The following is an 18693-nucleotide window of genomic DNA, read 5'->3' as shown; positions in this document are numbered from 1 at the left end:
TTCGGTCGTCATTGACGAAGTTTAGATTGACGGAAGTGACGACGGTTTAGGAAAAAGTACGCGCGGTGTACGAAATTTGAAGCAAATCAAAGGAAAAGAATGACCCACTACTACTCAGCACATTGTACCGGAACAGGGCACAACTCTGGAGCACTAACAAGCAGATATAAACCAGGAATCGAAGTGAAAATATAAAATAAAGTTAATTTTTTAACACGTAACAAAAACACCGGTTGTCATTGGCTTTTGGTCGAAGGAGGTTGTATTGATGGTGTTTAGCTCTAGATGATGGAAAGAAATAAATTAAATCACTTAAATAAACTAACAGTTACCAAGGCGAACGGAAGCATACGGCACGGTGCGCTGCAAAAGCATTAAATGCCGAGAGTCTTGCAGAGGTTATAGTACTTTTTGCTTATCTTGGGATTGTCCAAGCAACCGTACAGATCATTGATCTTCAGGCAGTCCGTTTTGCTTAAGGCTAGCCGCTGCCCGAGCTTGATGCCGGGCATCTTGGTTTCGATCGTCGGCTTGCCCTTCCCGATGCTGAAGTAGTTTTTACCATAGTGCATGATGCTGTTGTAGTCGTACTCGAAGCTGTAGGTTGTGTTCTTCAGCGATTGCTTCTCGAAGTTTGACTTGAACGCTGTGTGACACAGGAAAAGAGGACCCGAATGAACCACTATGGAAGCACGGGAATGGCGCTTAGAGCCTGAGGAACGGAACCTACCGGGTATGATGTTGTCCCAGATGATCTTCACGAACCGATCACGATCGGCACGCGACTGCTCGTGAAAGATGCCTAGCGCATGCATCAACTCGTGTATGGCACGACCCTCATTACCAAGGCAGTTTGGGCTCCGGTCGTCCGGGGGCTGTAGCGACACGATTTGCGTTCCTCCAATCTTTCCAACGTAACTCCAGCAACCCTTCGGATACTTGATCGGCCAGATCAGCAGAAAGTCCTTGTCCTTTCCATTCCACGAAACAAGTTTCACGCACGTCATGAAGTTTAGGGTGCGGATAGCTTGCAAGATCGTAACTTGGTCGTCCACCTCGTACAGAGGGCTAATGGCGTATGGGACGGTACCGTTTGGCCACACACGTTCCGGAAAGACGTCCCAGTTGAGTCCCACACGCCAGTAGCGGTACATTCGGTTGTCCATTGCCATATCACCCTGGAACAGGCCTGGCGTCACCTCCGGATCTTGCTCGGTGTCTGCGAGGAACGATGATTGCTCCACCAGATCGATTCCGTCTGGCACCGGTGGATTTAGCACGTCCGGGATTTTGGGTAGAACCACGGCAGCGTCCAAACCGCGAGCAACGATCCACACTCCACAAACCACAAACCATAGCCGGGTTCTTCCCATCCTCACCAGAGGGTATTCTTCACTAACGTAGTCAGGCAACGATCCGTGAACGGCCAGTACGCACCTATTCCGGCTTGAGGGAGAGTCTGTACAGAACCGGTGTCATTCACCGACTGACTCTCCGAGCGGTGATCGCGGAATAAGAAATTTCTCCATCGCATTGGCATTCCGGCCGGTACGCGAGCCCGATCATAGGTTTTGATGGTGCTGTGTGCCTCTTCACTGCCAAGTGAAAGTGAAACTTGTTTTTGTGGCGCACGCTGTCGGTGAATCAATCGCTTTGCGTGCGCGGCCCGCGAGAATTGGTTTCCAGCAAAATCTGTCTTGGTCTCGTGGATTTACTAAGAGAGAAAGAGAGAGAGAAAAATCATAGAGTGTGATAAGTAGGGTTAGGTAGGGGCACTCTCCACTGATTGGCACCTTCAGTTTAGTATCGCTTGAGAGGCACACATACGATGAGGTTCGATACGGTTATCTTCCTCTGGGGTATCGAGTAGGTTTTGCATGGTTAATTTATGGAAGTGGACTGAGTCAATGGGACCTCCCATCGCATGCGGAGTTGGACCTTTGCCCTGCTAGATATGGCCTCGCTTCTGGTGCACTTTCTACGCCACCACCATACGATCAAAAGCCGCGATGAAAGTGGGAATAAGCGAGGCTATTTTTAAGTGAACATTTAAGAATGGATAAACTATCTATCGGGTTATTGTTTAATGTTTCATTGCTTACGTTTTTGACAGTTAGACACATGTTAATGAAGTTCAACTATTTCTTTGCTATCATTGGGTCACATCTACAAAAGTGGGAATTCAAAGGTAAATTTTTTTTTTACAACGACGAAACGAAGACCACTACCGTCAATTCCGATCGAAACTACCAGATGATAACAATTTTTTTCCCTACAACTGAAGATATGGATTTAGAAAATATGTAGTTTCAGCAAGACGGGACAACGAACCAAACAACACAAGCGGTTTTCGATCTATTGCGCGAGAACTTTGATGGGCTTACAATTTCGCGTTGTGGTCAATTGGCCACCAAGATCATGCAATGTGACACCGTTGGACTTTTCATTGTGGGGCTAAGCAACAGATCATGTTTATGCTGCAGTTTTTGAGCATTTGAAAAATAACATTCACCAAGCTATGGCCGAGGTAACACCCAGGTATCTTAGCAAAATCGACAGTTGCTACAGATCTCGAGGCGGCCATCTGAACAATATTGTGTCTCACGCATAATGCCAAAGTACAAACTGTATGATAGGCGAAAATTCATTTCGAACCTTATTTTTCATGTGTTTTTAAGCTCTAATCAGCTAGCTCATATCAGCTCTCGTTGAAGATGAACGCAGTTTTCTCGTTTTCAGCATCGTGGAGGATTACTCCATTATGTTCATTTTGCTTAAACTCACAGCCGATGTCTTCCATTAAAGTGTCCAAACCTAATTAATTGAAGGCATCTTGGGCATCTTTATAATAATCAGTAATTTTTATCATAATCGTAGCAAATGCACACCATACGGCATCAAGAAGAGCAAGCCATGAAACTGTTGGCTTTGTAGAGCAAAGAGGCGAATCATTTTGCATAAATCGGACGAACAGAACCGGAACTGAAGGGTACTGAGGGTGTGGTGAGAGAGAGTGGGTAAAACAAACGAAACATCGAAACAACCACTCCCGAGTGCTTCAGCCGGGCAACGACGGTTGAATTTCCATGACCTGACCCAATCATTTTCCAGCGCCGGAGAAGTGTTTTGTGTTTGGTGTGCGGCGAGCTCTCAGATGATCAACATCAGCCGAAATTCGTCCGGGGAACCCACCGTGCCTGCTGGGGAAAGCTGCGACCGAGCTCGGTGGCACTGCGTCGGCGCACCGTTTGGCGCGTACATCGTTGAGTCGGGGAAATGTCGTGTCGTTGGTCGATTCCGGACCGTATAGTGTACCGGAATCGGCCGATTAGTGTCGCATCGTAGCCTGGCAAGGATACCCTGATGTTGCGTGCTGCGGTCGTCAGCCACCGCTGCCCGGAAGATTGTTGCCGGCACGAGCGAGCCAACACATGCACACGCTGCATTCGCCACTATTCGGCCTGGATTAGGGGCGCATATCTTTCAAGGTTACGAGAGGTACACCAACAAAAAGACCAACAAAAAAGATAATATCCCATCAGGACATCGTTTGTACGGGTTTCCGGTACGGCCTTTAGTAACTGCCTGGCCGGTACAGCATTGCGTGACCCGCGGTGTCATCGGAACTGGGAACGAAGGAGAGCCACAAAACAAAAAGGAAAGGAAAAACGCATCCCAGCAAAATGCCGTGGACTTGCAAATTTGGTCCAGAAAAACAACACGTTCATCCAGTGGTGTGGTGGCCACCATTACACCGTAGCAGGTGCCGGAGTCGGAGGAAGTTTCGGGGAGCGACGGGATTTTAAAATCCGCAATGCAGCACAATCGTATTGTCCGGGTCGAATGCCCCGGTCCACCTCTGGTTGGTGCAGCAATCTCTGTCCACCGCAAGATGGCAGCTGGGCAAGAACTTCGGTTCGGTCACTGTTTACACTGACGATACGGACGATCAATCTGGAACAGAGTTTTGCCGTGAGGACGTGCAGATAGCGCCCGGAGAGGGGCAGGCCCCACCGACAATGGATCCCAAGGGGATATGAATTAGAATACCTTTCGCGACCACCGCTCCGCAGGGCTCCTTGCTACGTGCTTTTTCGCGATCGGCAACGATTCGCCTTGAGATGGAACGTCCACCGGGGGATTCTATGTTTCATAAATTAGAAAATGCAATTTTCGTGCATCGCATTCCACAGACACAGGGGAATTTATATTGTTTCCGTTGTGAAGCGCTCTCTTGCCCCTTCGCTCACAATCCGTGCAGTACCGTGGGTATCGTTTTCGGTGCTTGTATCGTTTCAAAAAAATAAATCTTATTCACAGGAAACGAGCGCCTTTTAGAAGAGGTGAGATGCTGAGCCCATATGGCACGCTAATGCTCTGGAAAAGCACACAACAATCTCGCAGTACTGTTTGCTTTGGCCTATTTCGGTCGCTTTCGGTACAATCTCGTCCCGCGTTGTGTGCATTCGTGTTTATAGCCTGAGTAATTATGGCTTTTGTCATAGCTTTATCGGATTACCTGGGCCGTACTGTGCTTTGGCATAAGATTTTAGCATATTCCCGTAAGTCAGAGGAAGGGCAAACATTTGCTTGCGCTCGCATTACTCTGCTCTGACTAACAAGTGTACACAATGAATGGTGCAGTTAACGGGCTATTTAATCGTCGTTTCTATGCATGTTAGTAGATGGTCCGTTGTGGAAGTTGCAAATGGATGCGAGGGCTTAGAAGGAAGGATATTAGCGAATAGAACAACCCATCCTTTCGATTCGTGCTCTAGCCTTTAGAGCAACCTTTTCAATAGAGAACTCATAAGAAATATAGTTAACGGTTCAAGAAATGGATCCACACATAATTTGGATACTTCGACCGCCAATGCTGTTACATATTTTTGCACACGACCCACAACTATCAAACTGGCCAACACAACCTCTACAAGTGGTACGTACTTACTTAGCTATCTTGCTTTTAAAAAGGGACACTAAGGTTTTGCTAAATTCAAAATATTCGGAAGGAAATCTGGTATCTCGTGTTAAAGCTATATGAGTAGACCTCGGACAGAATACTGCATCATGTTCGTTTGAGTATGTTCTTTGTCTAGGTTATTTAAATAACTATCTGTACTGTCGCTTTGGTGTCGCGAGATAAGGGTCATGCTTGACACTCTACGGTACCTTAGCAAAACTCGTGGATCGTGGAACGAACGTGCAGCCCTAAGCATAGGATATCGTCCCCTGATGGCCCTGAGGGGGATGTCAAGATTTTTTTGGGTAATGCCACGGGGCAAAGAGTATGCTGACATACCGTTAGTGCTTGCCGCCTTGGCTGTGTTTCGCGTTTGGTCGCGAGGGATTGCGAGCTCCGCGAAGAATTCACAATGAAGTGCAAATCGTTGAGAGCTTTTGCGCGGGAGTGATGAGCTGCTACTGGAATTTGCACTGCCTGTAACGATCCCACACCGCATTGGGATTCAGTGTATTCTAGTGCTGTTAGATGGGAAATACCAACATCTGATGCACACAGCAAAAGAGACGGCTAGCTTTAAATATCCCGACACTCTGTCAAAAATTTTACCGATATTTTCGTTTCACTCAAGGTATGGTCGATGCTAAACAAAATTTGACCGTACTTTTATTAAAATTTGGGTTTTTTGTACCAATGGTCATATTTTACGTTGCAATTTTAGTTCAGTGTTACGAACGTTCCGGAACAAACGGACTTCACGGTCTCAACAATTAATTATGAATGTCTAGCGTTGCATATGCATGGACTTTGTGAGGGTTGGGACAGGTAACGTGTCGCCAGTGTCGGACTAACTGCGGCTACTGACATCCGGTGGCTTGTCTACACGTGTTCCGCAGGTGAGGTACGTAGAAATTGTGCGACCTCCTCAGGGAGACATCGTGCACCGACAGTGTTTACCAATTTTAATTTCTTCCGTTGGCGCATAGCAACTTGCCACTTCTTGTGAGATTCCGGCTGTATTACAATGTGGTTTGCAGAGGTTGAAGGCATCGTTTCGGGCTCCGTCAAGTTCGTTGAAGAAAATGTGATAGACAAACACCTTTGAAACTAATTTTTATTTAATCTTAAAAGAACGCACTGGGACGTATTTATTTTGAAACTCTTTTATAGTTGGAAAGAGTTTCTAAATAAGGCGTTGCAGCATAAGAGTGTTTTAAATAAGCAAAACCCTTCTGGTAATGTTATGATACGAAAAATTCATCTCAAATAAGCACACATAGTCGCTTCGCGGAGACTAACAAAAATATTATGCCGAAAAGGCACGCTGTCAAGATTTTTAAAATATATTTTACCGTTTTATTGATATGAAAATAAACCGTAATGATGATTGCCGCCATTAACCCATTTTGAAGAGGGTTTACATAATTTCAATGAACAGATTAAATTGAATATTTTATTTAGAACAATTGGAATACGATTCTAATCGAGGTCTTAACCAATCGAGCAAGTTTAAGTCTCTTCTAAACTTTATTGATTGTGTTCCAATACAAATAATGTGAACAAATAATCATCAAAACTTCTTGTCTCGTCACGTGCTATTGTTAATTGAAGCTCTCCTTGCACTTTTCTTGCAGGAAGAAGCTAGAGCGAACATTTTCAACTCGTTTTACACTGGACAAAACTGTCCGTGCAATTTGTCGGTAGATTTAACTCTTCTAGATTATGAATAAGTTTGAAAGTGTTAAACAGCTACCGTAGGCAGCATAGTTTTCAAATAGGAACAACACCTAGAACATTGGCCCAAAAAACTGTTCTGGCTAATCGCAATCGCAGTTTCGCGGAAGAATTTATTCGTTCGTTAAATTGGCCTGGAACGGCAAAAAGGCACGGCAAGTGTGCGGCGACGTCGAGATTGTAAAAAGATATAAAACGGTCGGTGAAGTGGCATGACTGTGGCAATGCAATGTCGGTGGAAGAAAAATACGACCCCAGTCGACAGTCATTTCCTTCAGTGCCCACATTCATTGCCATCGCCGTTAATAGCTCTTTATGGTTTTGGATCCATAACTTACTGCTCGCCTAAGCCGGGCCTGACCGGCCCCTTACACGCAAGCCGGGCCTTTCGTACCTGAGAGTCCTGGCACGATCCGAACACGTCGATATGATGGCATGATGGCATAATGGTTCCGGTTTTATAGCCCGTATGATTATAACTCGATTAAGATGGCATTATGGGCCAAGGGTATGGCTGGCTGGCTGGCATTCAGTTTTTCCTCGGTGCTCGGCGAAACTGCACCATTGGACGCCAAAAGTGCAACGATCATCGCAATTTGATTACAGAGCCCAGGCTACGGAAGCTTAATCCCGATGCCGAGCCGAGCATTTATAGGTAATTTAATGACAATTCTTCGTTCACCGGAAGTCCCAGTGCATTCGCCGCTCGGTCGAGCAGTCTTTTCAGACAATCATCTATCTGTGTTGGTACCACTCCATAGGTACCACCGTTTTATCCACCGGTAAACAGATTCTGTGCCGCTTGTCGTCCGTGCGGGCGCCGGTGTCGATTATAAAATGGTACTGTTTCCGGCGCCACAACGGCGACCGTCTCAGGCCAGGATCAGCTAGGCAGAATAAATTCATTTCGAGATAAGCCACGACATGAAGCTCTCGGTTTCGATTTTAAGCAAGCCCACGGAGGCCACACGCCCGGCCCGGATGGCGTGCAAATTGAAAAGTAATTTTACCGAAAGAAATTGTACCGTAATTCCCGCTTGATTGGATTACTGTCGTGTGTTGGCTGGCTGATTTTGCGACAGCTCGTAAAGCTCGGCTACATGCATTCCGTACCCATCCGGTGCATCTAACCCCCGGGGTGTCTGTGTCAGCTTCAATGCAGTTTACTTGTAAATGGAAACGCAAGCAAAGACGTTGAGCTATCGTGCAGAAGGCATTGGCTGGCGTGTGACTTCGCCACGGAACAGGATTTCCGGGCTCTTGCGGATCAGAGTGGATCCCGAGTATGGCGCGGGTTGCACAGTGACCTACGAGAAGGAAGTAAAACGTTAGACGCTAGACCCTTGTTTTGTGATGGTTTAGAGCGCTAACTTTGCTTACATTGAGCATGTCCTATGTCCGTGTCATCTTGGCGGCATTCAAAAAAGCGTAGGTCCACCGTAATGTTGTTTCTTATGCAATGGATTTCTATTTTCATTCAACCCTTCCAGAATGAAGAATGAACTAAATAATTCGTTGCAGTAATTGAATTCGTCTCATTTCATCACACAAAAGCCGTCGTAGCTGGTCCGACAGCAACAAAAAAAGCGCTCCTGCAGTTCCCAGGATGGACGACACAATAGAGAGCCCCGAGCGTAACCGTTACCCAACGCACTGCATTCGGCCATCTTCTTGGGCGGGAAGGTGTGTGGCAGAATGCACAACAAATCCTTGCCCCAGCAAGGCCCCTCCTTGCCGACCAAGACATACGGCCATGGCCACGTTGCCTGGCACGGGTCGGGATTGCTGGCTTCGGGTGGTACCGAAGCGCGATCCAAATCACGAACCAAGGACACTTTGGGTCAACGATTGAACGCCGGTCCGGTGTGCCGTTCCATGCCAGGTCCGCGTCTTCCGGTGGGGCTGCGTAGCTCTCGGGGGTAGGTTATTTTTGGATCCGGGATGCAGCCAGCAGCACCCGACCTGGGCTGCAGAAAAATCAATATCCTTCGAGAGCTGGGACACGGTACTGAAAGCACCCGTTAGCGGGTCCAAAAGTTGGACGCCTGAGTCCCGTCGGGATTGAGGAGGAACACGAATCGATACCGGGGCGTAATTGGTGAGCACAGCTTAGCTGGTCCTGGTGGACCGGGATCGTAAGGGGCTGGCTGCTGCCGTCTGGCTCGTTGGCGTGTTTTGTTTTGTGGCTGCGAAATGAATCTTGCCCCGTTGTCCGTTCGCTGGTGTTATTTTGGTGTACCTTCGTCCTGTGCTCCGACATCCGGTGAAGCCCTTACCGAGTTGCTAGAGCGTTATTTAGCGCCACACTACGGCCCGAGGTCGAGTGGACAGCATTACGATGCCACTGGAAGTTTGATCCTTTGTGGGCCTTTTCTTTCTGGTTTTAGTTAGTCTCTCACCCTGTTGCTGAAAGGGACATCATCAACCTTTCTTACGGGTTGGTGTCACTATTATTGGAATGGCACTGGGCCGGAGCACTGTTGCTTCGGTAGATTGGGGTATTGGACGATTGGAGGCCAAGCTTGCGAGAAGAAAGACGGACCGGCGTTGGCCACAGCGTTCTGTGGGATTAGTTAAGAGTCAGCGTGAAATGGGCACACTGGGGAGTGAGCACATAACGCTTGCTGATGACATTGTTTCTGCTTTTGATGTTAGGATCGCGTACCTTCGAGTCACCTGCCTTTCGAGGGATCAAGAAGATCCTGTGCCCGGAAACCGCCGAATGGTTGTCCGTTATTTTGCGCTTAAAATTTGGTGCGCTTTTCGGAAAACCGTTTGAAGCACGTTTTCTTTCTGCACGCTTGTTTCTGATGCTGAAGTAGTCATGCGCCGTGGGTACACTGGGAAGCATTCGTCATTTAAGCTCGTCACCCGACTGTAGGAGGACGGCAGACCTGAGAACTCTGAGCGTTCGCCCTTCGAAATTGGATGCAAATTGACGGGATGTATCGCCTTGGCGTCAGAATGATGGAATTATGTAACTCGATTCCATCAACCCATATCGACGCCGTTCCGGTATGCGTCGCTCGGTGGACTGGTCCCACCAAGCGTGAGGCGCTTTTTTGTATTTTTAAAGCATAGCACCTCCGACACAGGGTGGTATTACGTGGTTGTGAGGACCTTGTGGGGAAAGAAGAAAAAAGCTGGGTAACCATCTCAACCATGCTTTTGCCAGGAATTGATTAAGTTTGGAATCGAGCGGGTGACGGTTGAATACTAATGTGAGGTGTTGGTAAAGTGTCTGATCATGTCCGTCGGCAACGAACCGCTCGGGGCAGGTTTATTGAATCTTGAGCCATATCTTTGAAAGCTCGCTTATTGAATCACTGGTGGCATCGAGGATGGCGTCTGTCACGTGTTGGCGCAATGGGTTTGATTAAGAGCAATCAGGTCGTCGCAAAGTGCTGGGGTCTTAGCAGAGTGCCCAACGTTACTTTGCCATGCTCTGAAAATATCACCGCTCAAGCCGATCGAACACGAAACCGCTTCGCTTCGTTTTCAATCGTTCTCTAAGTTTTTTTTTTCAAACGGTAAGAATATTTAAGTGAACGTGTATGATGTTTTCGAAACGAGCAAATCGAAACAAACATTAATTTATAAATAATTTTTTTAATATAGCAAATCTAAGCCTGCACGGCTGAACGGTAATTAGTGGTAAGCTGAAGTGCAATGTGTCCTCTAAGCAAGCATTGCGTATGAGTCCCTCAACCATGTTTTCTTCGTTCTCCACATGGCAATTTGCAACAACGCCTGGCGCATGGCACGGCAGTCATAGCGAGCACCATCAGGTACAGAGTTTAGTTTTCTTTTGCGACACTGTTGTGGTCCTTCTCTTAGCAATTAAAGCAACACCGTAGAAAACAGCGCACTTAATGAAAATATTTCCATTATGTGCCCGACGCTACGTAGCTTGCACGCCAAAATAAAGGACACACTGTTCGTCGGCATTAATTCCATCCCACCGGCGGCCAAGAAGCTCACTTGACGTGAGGACGTTCGCTGGAGGCGCGCATAAAATGGCACCGTTATCACAGTCCGTGAGCACTTGAACGGGTTCGCCGTATTCATCGTCGGTCTTTGCAGGACTTGCCGGCGCATTCCGGGGATGCAACGGCGAGCGGAGCACAGCTGACGCCCGGACCGACAAAGAAACTGCACGAATGATTGTAATAAATCTCCCGGAGCATCCAACCCACAGCCTAGGAGACGGCCGAGGATTCTGCTAGACTCATTCAGCGACCATTTTCGTGAGGACATGTGCAGCGACGGCATCAGCCTCGCAGCGGCCCGCTTGCGGCGGTGGTACTTCACACGGCCACGGCACTCTAAGGATCATCGACATTAAAAGGCACGACCATCTGCACGCGCAGTAACGGCACGTCGGTTGGCTCGTCCTTTTTCTGCGTCCTTCCGCTTCGAACGACTCGCACGCGTACCCACTGGTGTCCGTGCCGTGGCAAACCCGTGGAGCGTGTTGTGAGTGGCCGGAAAACGGTTTAAATATTTAATGATTATGTTTAACTCGAGCACATACGCCGAGGCTTAAAGCGAGAGGGAGGGAGAGAGAGAGAAAAACGACAGAGAAATCCCGGGCCAGTGGCAACGACCTGCTTCCTTGCCTGGGGCATCTTTCCTGTCCTGTTTTTCGTTGTACCACCTCTTCTCTGCCGCAGCCGTCGGCTAAATGGTGTCCCAGATTATGGCCCGACCCCGGTCCCGGATAATCCCGAAAAAAACACAGCCCCACTTCGGTCATCGACAGCCGTCCTCTGCGGGTATGATGTTGGTGTGCCCGGTTTTCCAATTTCCTGTCACGATTCCGGCCAGCGTTTCCGCAATTGCACAATGTTTCGAACGCGAACCAATTCGACGTGCACTGGGAAGCGCACGGAGTTCTACAAATAGCGTTCTCCGAACCGCAGATGGATATGCGGTCATCGGGTTCGTCGTTGGGGTTTCGCCCTGCGAATTAGCTATCGGATTTGTGACGAGCCGAGATGCGGCGGACAACGTTGAAGTTGGACAAGGGATAGGTTTGCTCAAATACCATTCGTTCTATGACAATGTTATTGAAAGTGAAATAAGTATTCTTAAAACACAAGCATTTCTTTCAACGGTAAGTTACGTAGTACGTTGGGTAGCTATGAAGTTATGAAGTTTACGAAAGGCGAAAATGTGCAGACTAAAAAAGGGATGAAAGTAACAGGAGAGCAAAACAGGAATTCGTTACACTTTTCATTCGTCAGCTTACAGCTTACGTAGAATTTGTTACAGTAGCGAGTTACTACTTTTGCTTTTGATTGTGTTGAAGATTTAAACAATTGATTGGAAGACTTTGACTTTGACTTTGAAAAAGGTTTCTTATAAGACCGTTGTTTATCAGATGTACACTTTTTAGTCTTTTTTGGCAATTTGTGGAAGTTTGAATTAAACACACATGATTTGTGGATGTTTCAAAGTATCAATGTTTTAAAAGCTTTTGGGCGTGGACTGTAGTCGTTTAGTGTAGTTTGTAACAGCTAATCCTCAGCTGGTCCATATAAGCTATTCCGATATTAGTTTTTTCTTCTGCCATTTTGTCTATAAAAACTAATGCAGTAGAATTCATAGGTAATGCAATAGTGAAAGGGAAACAGAAACTTCGATATTGAAACCAAACCAGTGCACAATTTTACTTCACTACAACCTATTACGCCTAAAGCTAAGAATTGAATTTACCGAATAACGTTAGTTCTATACTACTAAAAGAATGATAGCCAAAGTTTTGACAACAGCTTTTATTTATGAGTTTCAGTTGGATGAACTTGGATCAACCGTGGGTATCGTTCGTAAAAAGAATAACATAAAAGAATAACTAGACATTTTCTTAATAATTTTAATAAGCTCATGATCGACAGATGTAGTGCAAGCCATTGAAAATAATGGAAGCATTATCAGGACGCTCGGAGGCCAGATTGACCCAAAGCACCAAGTTTGTAGCGAAGTATGAAGGATGTGTATTTGTAGACAGTGAAACGTAATCTATATTGCGTTCTATAAGCTCATACAATAATTTTACTGACAAATTGATTTGGAAAATCCTTAGTTGGATATGTTTAACACTTCTTGAGCTATTTAACTGTTTTGATAATTTCTCTTCACCTCTTGACTTCAACATGTCCCTTAATCAGCGTCGCAATGTGAATTACTCGTTATCGCTATAGACACCGGTTTAGTCATTTATCATTTCTTAAAGCGGTTACCCAGATTTTGGGTTCCGCATTGTTAGTTCTAATTAATTGCGTTATTTGTCTAAAGCTTTACGTGCATTTGGTAATCAGGCTACGTAGCCGGAGCTCAACAGCATCAGTTAAATATGCTTTGTAAATTCGCCGTAAACAGCACATTACATGTAGGTAGGTTGTAGCTGCTACATCCAACATTGCTCATCCTTATTCCTATTGAACCTTTACAACTACAACAATTCAGGCCATCATTAAACACGCTCTCTTTCGTACTGCCTTGTTATGGTTCACCACGAAGCCCAGTGTGCTGGTGGCATTTTAACCGTTTTGTCACCGATCGGAAAACACACTCCGGTGTTGCCACAACGCGAGGACGTTTGATTGAGCGAACGTCCGTCACCGGTGTTTACCGTCGATGCCTGCCTGCCGGAACCACAGAGCCCGCGGTTACACGGAACCTAGAACCATGATTACTACCTTTTTTCCGCGTTGTGCTTATCCAATTTATCCCTCCAGTCACGGTACTGGCTTCACAAATAATTTATTGCGCCATCGGCCCTTCAGGTGCTGTGTCATTTGTGTCCGTGTGTGTGGTGCTTGTCCTTGCACAAACAAGCGCCAGGAGCGCCCGGTAGAGACGGCTGCGAAACAAAAATGGCGGACACACTGATCGGATTGTCTGCCACCATCCAGCGGTTCTTCGCAAACCACATGCTCCGCCTTGTAGCGCATTTTGGGGCCCGATAATTGAAATTAAATAAAATTAGCTAGAAATTATTGATAAACAACCATCGTAAGGCTGGCGTCCGTTTTGGCGACACCGCTTCCGGAACCGTTTCCTAAGATCTCTCAGCCGCCCCAGCCAGCGTGTGCCGTGTTTGTGGCACTGTGTGCACCTGGTGTACGGATCTGTGTGCGTGTTTGTGTGTTGTGATGGGAACTGCTTTTTATCGCGGGAGAAACGGTCCACAAAAGCTCCCATCATCATCTTGGGCGAATCGCGTGGGAAACGAAAATGTTGTTCTTATCCGCCCGCCACCCGACTGAATTGAAGATTTGGTCCCACCGTGATCACCACTCCAACAACCCGGCGACCCCGGCCACAACTGGCAGCTGGCAGAACACGTGGCATTCTGCGTTCTGCGGGTTAGATTACGTTTCGTGATTGTTTCCCGGATAATTATCCGGGGCTTGTTGTTATTCTGCCGGCATCAAAAGACGAATCCTGGGGCGCTCGGAACCTCGAAGGAGGACCGTTGCCGGGTGGGGAGGGAAATCCTCACGAGGTGGGTTGGTTGTTGTGTTAAGCTCCGCGGGTTCAATCGGGGTCTTCACGGCGTCGTGGAGCCTACCTTTTGGCTGCGCTCTTCGCTGGTGCGGGAGATCCTGGCATGTGTGTGAGGGCTGATGGTACTTGAAAAACGGTGGCCACCCCGCGGGTGGTGCAGGGCCGGTGTTCTTCGTAACTTTGTTTCGTTCTTTGTTTTTCTTCGCTTTTTCGGTTGTTTGCTGGCTTCCTTGCCTTGAGTAGATTACCTTCTAAAGTGGCGGAAAAATTGTCGGCAATCGGAACGTGATCCATCCGCGACCCGTGTTGGCTCGGGTCATGAGTGTGTGCGTGTATTGCTTCAGCTTCGCATCCGGTGGCCATTGGTCGACCGGATCGGCTCAATAACGATGCCCAATAATGTTATCATTTGAAGGCATTCCGAAGTGCTTACGGGTTAGACGGCCATCGTACGTGCCATCGATTCGCGGACACTCACTCAATCCCGGAAGGTGCAATTCCGGCCGATTGCTTATGGCACTTTTCGGAGACCGATTTGGGAAGCCTGGGAGAAAATAACCTCCACCGCACAATAATGGCCAATAATGGGCACGGGAGGGCCGTTCACCGATTGGCGACAACTTGCAATGTGCAATTGGCACATAAAACTCGAGCCCCCTCCCGGAGAAGTTTCTGGTCCAGACGAGACGGACCTTCCGGGGTTGGCCACACCGCCCGTCTGCAATGCGGACGGTGCAGGAAGTTCTTCTTCTTTTTCCGTGAGCGATAAAACCCAAACGGAGCAACTACAAAATGAGGTCCGGGAGGGTTGAGAAGAAATATGGTGCACCGCCAGTGGGTCAGCGTGGCCAGCGCACAATCAATTCCACGCGCAGCAGGACTCTCGTGGGGAGCGCCACAATCCGGTTAGGGCTTCGTTTTGATGGGAAACATTTTCACGCGATACGGGTACCGGTCACGAACAGCCGCGCCGATTCCGCTGGGCTGGGTTTGGTTAATCTGTTTGCTTTCGGTTATTAAATCATCCTTCAAGCGGTGCGAATGATGGGCGCGGCGTGACTTCCTCGACCAGGGGGAATTTCTAAGGCCCCAATGGAATGGAGGACCAAAACCAAGAAGAAAGAAAACTCACCACTCTATTGCCAAACGAGGGCACATCATGCACGCTGCAGCGAGAAGGGGAGACCAAGAGGTCCACCCTATGGACGGGTTTTCGGAACTGCCGGCTTTGATTGATGAGCGGTGATTTGTGGCGTGCTGGTGATGCTTTCACTTCTGCGCTTCACTTTATTTGCCGGCCCCCTCGAGCGCATTGTCCGGGAGCGACAGATGCTCCTTGACAGCCACAACTCACCGACCACCTAGCCTCCGGCCACCGGGTCGTGACCATCCACCTTGTCGTGGTTGACGTGTATTTTGCGAGCGATGGCCACCCGGGGAGGGGCGATGCATGAGTAGTGGCTATTCTATAGATTGTGGCACACTTTCGGTGTAAGGTGCACGATCGATGGCGATTGTCGGCGGTGAAAGTGGCCGAAGGCCAACAGCGATTTTGCTTTTACACCGTCAGTCGCTTGTTTGTCAATTGCTGATTGAAACAAATCATGGCCCGTTAGAGAGGGATTCGGTTCGGGTTCGATGAGGTTTCAATTTGCCGGCGCGGCAGGCTGCGTTGACAGGCCACATGGAGGCAGATTTGGGCCCACCGCACCGCAGGAACCATCAAGCCTTGACATAGGTTATTGGCCATAGTGTGTTAGTGGTGACTTACGGACGGAAGTGCTTAGCCAGCTCATCTGTGTGATGGTCGGTGTAGTGGCCGATGTTTGAAGTACTAATGGAAGTAAATTAGCTTCTGAATCGGTTTATTGGTTTCTGTCCAGAGAGGCTATTGTACAGTAGAGTGTTACGGAATTGGCAGGCCGGTTGGGATTTATTTGAGTGTCTCGGTTTGAGTGGATTGGAGAAAGTCCTTCATTTTGGTCGGCTTGATAGTTGTTATCGAATTTTCGTCACAATTTGAGCCTCGTTTTGCGTGAAGTAGACATAGAGTGTTACTTTTCATTAATTAAGGTACACATCAAAGACCCTTTGTCAACTTAATATATTTATATGAATCAGTAATTAGTTGTTATTAGTTTGATACTCTCAAACGTTTTTACTTTGTTACGTAATATTATTAAATTTATAATTAATATTATTGTTAAAAGATTTAGTTCTTAAATAAACTAAATATTATTATTGGTGCTTGTTGGAAAAACATGTTTTCTAATTTTTTAACGTATCAAATACTACGCATCCTACTTCCTTGCAGTTGAATTACAATGCATCTACCCACTACCATAGAAGTATAATCAGCTCATCAACAGAAGTAGAATCTTAACATGTTACACGAAATGGACCGTTGATTTCCAACGTGCCATTAAAGATTAGGATAGTTTGATGGAAATGTAACATTGCGTTTGAGACAGATCTTTGTGCTTGAAATTAAACTGCCGTCCATTTGCATGTGCACTTCGTTTGCGTTTTTGTAGTAAAAAATAATTGATAGCTTATAAAATATAGTTTAAGATTTCTTTGAGCTTTCAGTTGATCACGTCAAAATATTGACAACAAATATGGCGATCAACGGCGATGATAAATGTGGATACTTTTTACAGTGAACATACCGAAGGGCACATCGGAGACATAGGTGACATGCCTTTGCCTTTGCCTTACCGTTGGCAGTCTGCTTGTGCTAATTTGTCTCGAAAAGCTTGCTACATGTTGTCTAGTTCCGAATAATAATTCTTCAACTGCATATTTGGCCACATGTTTGTGATGCTTCAACAGTGGCTTTCAATTTCCAAACCAATGTCGTTTCAAAATTAAACCTTCGCTCCCGTGCACCGGTAGCATAAATAAACGGCTTAACGAGATCACAGTTGAGCGGCATCAAAACAAATTATCCAGCAGGTGCAAACACGTCCACCACAAGCATTGTGGCATCGGGTTGCAGAAAATAGTGGCACGCGAGCGGCTCGCCAAAGCTACTATTTACGGGCTTGTTTGGCTTTGGTTCGGAGTCTCGTGTCACGAAACCGTTGCCACATCAGCCACGGTTCAGCGTTTGCGCTTACGAACCATGGTGACCTCGGCCCTCGGTGACACCCGGCATTCGGACGGCTTAGAAGCCCCGGAAATAGAGCTCAAATTTGAATAAATTTCCACTTTTGCACATTTCGACCATCGATGGAGGCGCACAGTGGTTGACTGGTTTCAGGGTGGCCATTCCCTGTCTGTCCGATGTCAGGCTTCAGATTGCCAACACGATTCGGTTCGGCCTATTTGGGCCCACTTTTGGCCACGGCATCTTTGAAGTGAAAGCGTTTAGTCCGTGCAGTACGATGTGTTTTACGAGGCAATCGATTTTGGGCCAGCCAGCAGACGTCCCGAGGGTTACGGACATTGAATAAAAACATATTCTCATTTCCCCTAGACTTCCTCGGGTGGGAAAACTTTTGCTGACCGTACGTACGAGGATTCTGAATCCCTGCCTTGAGGATATCCACCGTTGGCCCGGGTCCGGTGGAGAATCTCGAGAGGTTTTTGGGCTGCGAATGTACAGCCACCCGGCCAATTTGCTGTACGTAAATGCTTTTATCAAATATTTACCAGCTTCCCGGCACCTAGGGTCGGCAAGGTGTTTCTTTTTACGGTGCTTCGCAGGACCGAAGCGAATAATGGCACTAATACACCGTGGCAGCGATTAATGAAGGACTGAACAGTCCACCAGGGCGAAAGGGCAGTTCGATATGCAAATGGGTCGATTAGTTTTCTTCAGAAAGGTTCGGTTTCGGTTGTTGGTACACATACCATGAATACCCGCAAGCAAAGGCGAATGCTTCTTGCTTTCGCCCGTGTTATTCCTAACCTGTTGTTGATAGTGCCTGTTTCGCTCGATTGCTGGGTAAGTCGATAAAGTAATCCTCTACAGCACGTGCAATTAAATATTCACGCTCCACAGGGCGACGGTGACGATGTACTTTCAACCATGACAGTCACAGAAGAGGTCATGAAATGTGAAGTGCAATCGAACGAACCAGGGTGTGACAGAAATGGCACTCCGGGCAAGGCATGGCGAGAAATATGTGGTTATTAATGAAGAACCCTGGAACGTCAGGAGCTGGAAGAAATTATCGAAATGGGACCACAAATCTGTCGATCGTTATGATAAAATTACCTCACTCTGGAAGCGTTTGCCGAGACAGACAGCCTCACAGAGAGGTTTTGCTAGAAAATCTCGATAAATAAGTTGTTCTGTAAACAACTTTTATTGCTGCTTGTAACACAAGATGAATAATAAAGAGGGCAAGAGATAGCAGAGAAGCGTAAGTTCGTGTTTTTTTTTGTTACGTTCTCTCGTTCACTCCAAGGATATTACGATAGGATAGGATAGGGCGATGAGCCTCGGTCGAATGGTTTGATTGTTTGTTCCGCTAAAC

General features: G+C 47.1%; 1 protein-coding gene across 1 annotated transcript; it reads right to left on the bottom strand.

Moving 5' to 3' along the window:
- Nucleotides 1-374: 374 nt before the first annotated feature.
- LOC131207582 (hatching enzyme 1.2-like) lies at nucleotides 375-1373 on the bottom strand. Its single transcript, XM_058200202.1, has 2 exons — nucleotides 731-1373; nucleotides 375-646 (listed from the first exon to the last, which is right to left on the bottom strand). The coding sequence occupies exons 1-2, from the start codon at nucleotides 1371-1373 to the stop codon at nucleotides 375-377; spliced, it is 915 nt and encodes a 304-aa protein (XP_058056185.1).
- Between the last annotated feature and the right edge of the window lie 17320 nt (nucleotides 1374-18693).

The sequence above is a fragment of the Anopheles bellator genome, chromosome 2, assembly GCF_943735745.2.
Source record: "Anopheles bellator chromosome 2, idAnoBellAS_SP24_06.2, whole genome shotgun sequence".
Classification (NCBI taxonomy): Eukaryota; Metazoa; Arthropoda; class Insecta; order Diptera; family Culicidae; genus Anopheles; species Anopheles bellator.
The sequence above is the reverse complement of the archived record's forward strand: the minus strand, read 5'-3'. Positions and strand labels throughout refer to the sequence as shown.

Coding starts and splice junctions, on each gene's coding strand:
- LOC131207582 (XM_058200202.1), bottom strand. CDS start 1,373: ATGGGAAGAACCCGGCTATGGTTTGTGGTTTGTGGAGTGTGGATCGTT. Junction 647..730: donor CTGGGACAACATCATACCCG/GTAGGTTCCGTT, acceptor TGTGTCACACAG/CGTTCAAGTCAAACTTCGAG.